General features: G+C 41.7%; 1 protein-coding gene across 2 annotated transcripts in view; it reads right to left on the minus strand.

The window, feature by feature from the left end:
• The window catches only part of PREX2 (phosphatidylinositol-3,4,5-trisphosphate dependent Rac exchange factor 2), a 172964-nt gene extending 167258 nt beyond the window's left edge, over window positions 1-5706 (minus strand). The window contains exons 1-2 of one of the 2 annotated variants that reach the window (XM_063392853.1): window positions 5492-5706; window positions 5194-5396 (exon numbers count right to left, since the gene is read on the minus strand). In XM_063392853.1, the coding sequence (XP_063248923.1) occupies window positions 5194-5334 (141 nt within the window). In that variant the 5' untranslated portion in view covers window positions 5335-5396; window positions 5492-5706. The other variant, XM_063392862.1, reaches the window with a different exon arrangement.
• Between the last annotated feature and the right edge of the window lie 696 nt (window positions 5707-6402).

Raw genomic sequence — 6402 nt, forward strand, 5'->3', positions numbered from 1 at the left:
AGCAAAGTCAAATAAAAATAGAATGCCACACTCACAGTTTTTGTTAACACTTAAGAAGTTAAAAACAGCAGAAATTGGAAGTGAATGGAAAAGATATTGACTTTCTATGGTAATTGTGTTTGCACTTCCTTTTGACTTTTTATGATGAAGTAGCCATAGAATGTTGTTTTTCTTTTCCTGAAGAGAAAGGAAATCACATAACCTTATCAAAAAATGCAGCTAGCTAAAATCCTTCCCTTGCATTCATTTAAATACCTTTTATAAAATATAAATGTAATTATGAAAAGCACTATGAAGTCAGTAATCATCACTGTAACTGAGATATATTCAGTGAGTGGGACTAGATGATTCTTATGGGACCATTCCAATTTAAGGATTCTGTGATATATATATACACATGCACCCAAAAAACAACACACACAGACACATTGTTTTTGTATTAAACCACAACCATAAAAGATCATTTATAAATTGTTCTCTTTTGTGGAAAGCCCAAAATCTAACTTTATTATATAGCATAACCATTTGAGGAGTTTTCATCTGTGACATAAATCCTCTATTGCTAGTCAGGGTTAGTAACACTGAATTTGACTATAAAGGTTACCTGAAGTCTCAATTGCTATGATCACTTCTCCAAATAATGAGTCTGCTCAACAATCAGAGAAATATGTATTGAGCCAAGAGACATGGAATGTTCAGCAGGGAAATAGAGATCCCAAGGAGTCATACAGACACAGAAAAGGCTGCACAATAAACCTCATAAACAATATCTCTTTATACCAATTGAAAAGCAAGGATTCAGCTTCCCTTAACAGGGCTCATTTAAAGAAAACTAACCATTTGTTCACTTTAGTGCAAGCAGAAGATAGTACGGCAGGATGTAACAAAATCAAACTGATCCTTGAGAGTTAACTGGCAGAAACATATATATTCACTGAGACTCTGTAAACCATACTATAGTCTACATAATAAACTAGCTTTGTTTTTTTCCCCCAGCTGCTTCAAGATCTAACCAGCCACCCCAGCTGAGGCCGTGGGGAAGGCTTACAGGAGTGCCAACATCTGCTTCTATTCCCATCAATGTCAAATTTGTCAGAACACGAAACTGTGCCAGAGAAACAATGTCTGCCATAGAAAATTAAACTCTACTTCCATGGATATCCCCTGAAGTACCAAGTGGAGCAGATCAATTACATTTCCAATTTCTATTCCAAAATAAAGTTTCTTTCCAAAAAATATATATGTACATTTTATATTTGTATATATACATACATATATGTACACACATCCTAAAATTCTTTATGGCCTGGTTTGCCTTTACTGGTCTGTCAATTAGTGAAAGTCACAAACATAAGAACTAAGCTTTATATCAGATAATAAGGTGGCAAATTAAACTAGCCACTTTTTAGCAACTCTTTACTATTAAATACTTTTTAATATCTCATCAACTTCTACCCACAGTTTTACTGGTCTCTTTACTGCTGCTGTGTTGAGGATTCAAGTGAGTACCCTGATTACACAGTAAATGAAACCTTGCATGAAAACATTCAGCAAATAAAAAAAAAAAACCTCTTTTTTTAAAACTCTCATTAAAAATCATATATTCCTCAGCACAAAATCACAGACCAATGAGAATCTTAGTAAAGTTTATGCAGCTTTACTCTAGTTCGCTAGTTATAGAATAGAATCATTAATGTTGGAAAAGACCTTCAAGATCATCAGGTTCAATCAGCAACCCAGCATTGCCATGTTCACCACTAAACCATGTCCCCAGGTGCCACATCTTCATGTTTTTTGAACACCTCCAAGGATGGAGATTCCACCACTTCCCTGGGCAGCCTAGTCCAATGCCTGAACACCCATTCAGTGAATCAATTTTTCCTAATATCCAATCTACACCTCCCCTAGCGCAGCCTGGGGCCATTTCCTCTTTTTCTGGAACTTGTTAGCTGGGGAAAAAAAAGACTGATTCTTACCTCACTACAGCTTCCCTTCAGGTACTTGTAAAGAGTGATAAAGTTTTCCCTCAGTCTCCTTTTCTCCAGGCTAATTGTGCTTATAGAGCAATATAGGAAATTTTCCCTACGTTTACACAGATCACAGTAAATATAGATATTTTGCCATTTGCTGTAAAGAATGAAAGAGATAAAGTACATATTGATAATTTCACTTTTTTTTTAAAGCATCTTTACTGTAAGTGCTCAAGGTAATTATTAATTATTCAGTCACACAGTTGGATAACACAGAAGTATTTTAGACAGCACAAATATTCACCAACTGTTGCTTTCTGTCCCCTGCAGAGAGTGCATTTTGCTCAGAAAAAAAGATTTTCCTCTACTCTTGCAAGTAAAGCTTCTTTTTCATTGGCAAACAAAGATTTTGCCACAGGAAAATGGTACGATCACCAGCAAGAACATCCAGAAGCAGAAGGAGTCCAATTGCTAATTTAGCCAGTAAAGTATCAATTGTTCATAACAGAAACTTAATATTGTAGCTTATTTTAAAAAATTAAAAACCTCCATCTACAGATATAGTTTTTAAAGGCGTTTTACTGTCTTAACTAAATTCTTCCATCACTTGTTACTTTTAAGAAATGCTAGAAGGAGCAAAAACTCTGGTACTGCAATGACACTCTAAATGTTACAATGAAACATCTGAGGGAAACGTATAAGCATTTATTCATAATTTCCTGTGCATGCCTCCTCCCTCCAAAATTGCTGCCACCACTGGCAACTTAAGTTTATCCACCTCACATATGTTTACATACCTCACTGCAATTGGCCCAAAACTGTTATTGCTCTGTATCACTGAAATCTCAACAGGCTACACAATTACAGTTTATTACTGGAAGATTCAGGAGATACGAAAGAATAATATTAATGCAACCAGACCTTTCCACTCAGATTTGTTTTGTGATGAGTGCAGATGCAAAACAACATACTGTATTTACACAGCATAAAGCCAAAAAAGAAGAGGTGAATGAATTCACATGGGAACGACTACTCAGCTACTTCTATTTAATTAAGTAACTAATACATCAAATCTTCTGCTTTGCACCTTACAGTGTTACAGACTTTTGACAGAACATACAACCGAGCTACTTCTCACCACACTGATGATAAGTGGAAGATAAGCAATCATAGAGGAGCAAGAGGGAAAAAAAGACTTTAAATAACCAACCAGAAATCTGTTCTGAGCAATACTCCTAAACTCCAACATAAACAAAAGAACTTAAATAAATCTAACATATAATAGGTATGTTTCCAGTGTAGGGAAACCAGCAAAGCATTTCCTGTGTTGACAGACACCAGCAAGTCACTTCCTCCTTATAACCTCTTCATTCTCTAGCCGTGTACACGGGGTTTTTCATTTATCTAGGTGAATATCCTATTTTCTATTAACTACAGTGAAAACTGCAGCAAACTCTTAGGGAGACTATAACTGGCTTTGGCTTCTCAGTCATAAAGGAAACGGGGTTTCTACCACAATGAGCTCCACTGACGATGCTGAGATGACCTGGAAGCCTGACTGTTGGCTTTGACTGGAACACAAACCCCTCAGGCAATGAGGGTTTTGATGGCTTGTGTAAAATCAGTGTGATGGTCTCCATGCTGGCCCTAGCCCAGGGGCCCTCATAAGTCCACCACCACAGTTGGTCTCAGCAGCAGTCCTAGCAGGTAGACCAAAGGAAAGCTCAGAAGTTGTTTCCTCAAACAAAACTGGGGTATAATTAGAACATGTGACATTTCTCTGTGAAGGATTTTCATCTCTGAACTGTCTCTTGAACCCTGTCCACAATCATTAATGAATCTGAAAAGCTGATGTAGAACCTAGTATTTGACGCCAACCATTCTCCCTTTTCTCCACATGATTTATTTAGATCATCTTGATCCAAACTGCAAAAAGACTACTGAATTCAACGTCTGGATAGAACTTGAAAACATACAGATTCTGATCCTTGGGAGAATTTGAGCACTTACTGCTTGAACTCAAATATCTTATGTCTAAAACCTTAGAATTCAAAATGAAAGATATTACAAATCCTTCATATTTGCTGAAATCCAAGACTCTGGTATACACCAAATCTGTTGCTTAAGGTCAAATATGGAAGAACATTGCCTTAGGATAGGGGTATTTTTTAAAATAGGTAAAACCTGATCATTAAATGGAAGAAAGTAAAATAATCGCACAGCCTCTTTTTCAAATATACATCCTAAACTTTAAAAAAACCCCAACAACAAAAAAACCAACCCCAACACATTGGACCATTTACCATTTTTCATGGTTCTGCTGAGGATAAACATATGGAGAAAATAAGCTACTCTGTAGATCTTGTTTCACTCCAATGTCTGTTCTTTTATTCTCCCTGTCACAGCCAACTTTAGAATTTCCTCTTTCATGGTAATAAGCAGAAAGTCCACAATTCTCTAGGCAGCAAAGCAGGAAGTTTGCAGTTGGAAGGATTTCCCCTCTTCAATGGAACAGGAGAAGAGAAATGTATGATGGGGCTACTGTGAAAACTTTTGCAATCTGAAGCAGCTGATCTGGACATATTTATCACATCAGAGCCCTGAAGTGATGCTATCAAGATGAGGCACAAATGAAACAGTGCCCGCATCTGTTCTGCAATAATTTATCACTTTGGCTTTCTGAGAGAGTGAGAACTCCTGCCTTTCTGACTAGGGTATTACCTGGCACCAATAATCCTATCAACAAATGTAGAAGGAAGCTCAGCAGAACGCGCTGGCTCCCCAGCTGACCCTATATCACAAGGCAGGAGTGAACGCCACATGTGGCTTTAATGCCAAGCAGCTGCTGCACACCAGCACCCCCTCTGTCCTGCTCCCTCCCCCCTGCACCGCTGGCTTTCCAAGACGGTGGCAAGTGGTGGAGCTGCGGCGCCCCAAAACGAACGCGAGCCCCCGCTCCCTTTAGGTTTGGGGGAGCCCAAGCACATCACCCCCATCCGCCTCCCCGCGCGGAGACGCGAGATCATCAGCGCCAAAGTGCGGCCGGGGAATGGCGGGGAGGGGACAGCGCACGACCCCTCTTCGGCTCTTTCAAAACCAGTTACCCTCCCTTTTCAGCAAGCCTCGGGGTCAAACCCCGTCCCGGCCGGGAGCCCCGCGGCCGCCGCGCTCCCTGCCCCGCGCAGCTGCAGGGGCGGCCGCGGGCCCCCCGCCCGCCGCTCACCGACACCAGGAACTCCAGCGTGCCCACGTAGTCCCGCTCCGTCTTGAGCAGCTCGTTGAGGACGCACACGCGTAAGCGAAGCTGCTTCTCCAAGTCCTTCCCGCTTTCCCCCTTGCCTTCCCCCTTGCTTTCTTCTGTCATGGTGCGGCGAGGAGTTCGGTGCTCCCAGCGCGGCGCCTTCCCCCGAGCGCCCCGGCGCTGCGCTGCGGACAAGGACAACAAAAGACCCCGCCAAGTTACCCAGCGGGGCCGGGCTCCGGCCCGTCCCCGGCAGCACTGCAGCCGCAGCCCCGCTCACCCCGCTCCCGCGGCGGCCCGAGGTCCGGAGGCGACGAGCCGCCCCGGAGCGCGCTGCTTTCCCGTCAGGAAGGGGACACAGCCTGGAGGAAACGAGCGGTCACTGGTTCCCAGCTCGCCCTGCTAGCTGAGAGGTTGGAAAGCCTCCGCAGCAGCACAGACTTGGACATTAATCAAAAGCTTTGTATCCATGTGACTCCAACCCCTTCCCCCCCTTCGCTAAATCTCAGGAAAAAGGAAAGGAAACAACTTCAGGGAGGATTGCGTGCCAGCAGCTGCCTGTTTCACACACAAGCTGCGAGTTCCAGTTTGAGGCTAATTGGAGACCTCCAACAAGAGAGTAAAAGAATTATAAAAATGTCCTAGCAAGCTGGCTGGCCAGGGATTCGGCAGTTGTTTTTGTTTTGATTTTATCATCAGCAAAGAGCCATTTCAACTTCCCCTTCCACACCTTCCCACGAGATGTATATTACAAAGTGTATTATAAATACGAGCTGTGATATTCTCCCGAACAAACATACACAGCTAAGCATGTGCTGAGCAGGTACAGAGAAGTTCTTTGAAGATAGTGAGGGGGTTTAGGTTGTCTGGTTTGTTTGTTTATTGAAACAAAGTTCTATAAACTCTCCACGTTATACAGTTTTCCTATCTGCCTATCCAATTTGCCTAATACATTAGAAGGATAAAATATAATTCAGTAGGTATTTCAAACAGCTAGCAAAAAGTATACAGCTACTTTAGACAAGGGGAACTGATTTCATGAAGACTGAAATCTATCTATGAAGACTACTATGTGAATTTGAAGAGCACTGAAGAAAGCTGAATTTTTCTCTGGCTTGCTCTTCCGTTTGTGACTGGAAAAAAAGTACAGGTCTCCAAACTTACATATTCCATATCAACTCTCTAAGCCTG

Source organism: Prinia subflava, chromosome 1 (assembly GCF_021018805.1).
Source record: "Prinia subflava isolate CZ2003 ecotype Zambia chromosome 1, Cam_Psub_1.2, whole genome shotgun sequence".
In the NCBI taxonomy this organism is placed as follows: domain Eukaryota; kingdom Metazoa; phylum Chordata; class Aves; order Passeriformes; family Cisticolidae; genus Prinia; species Prinia subflava.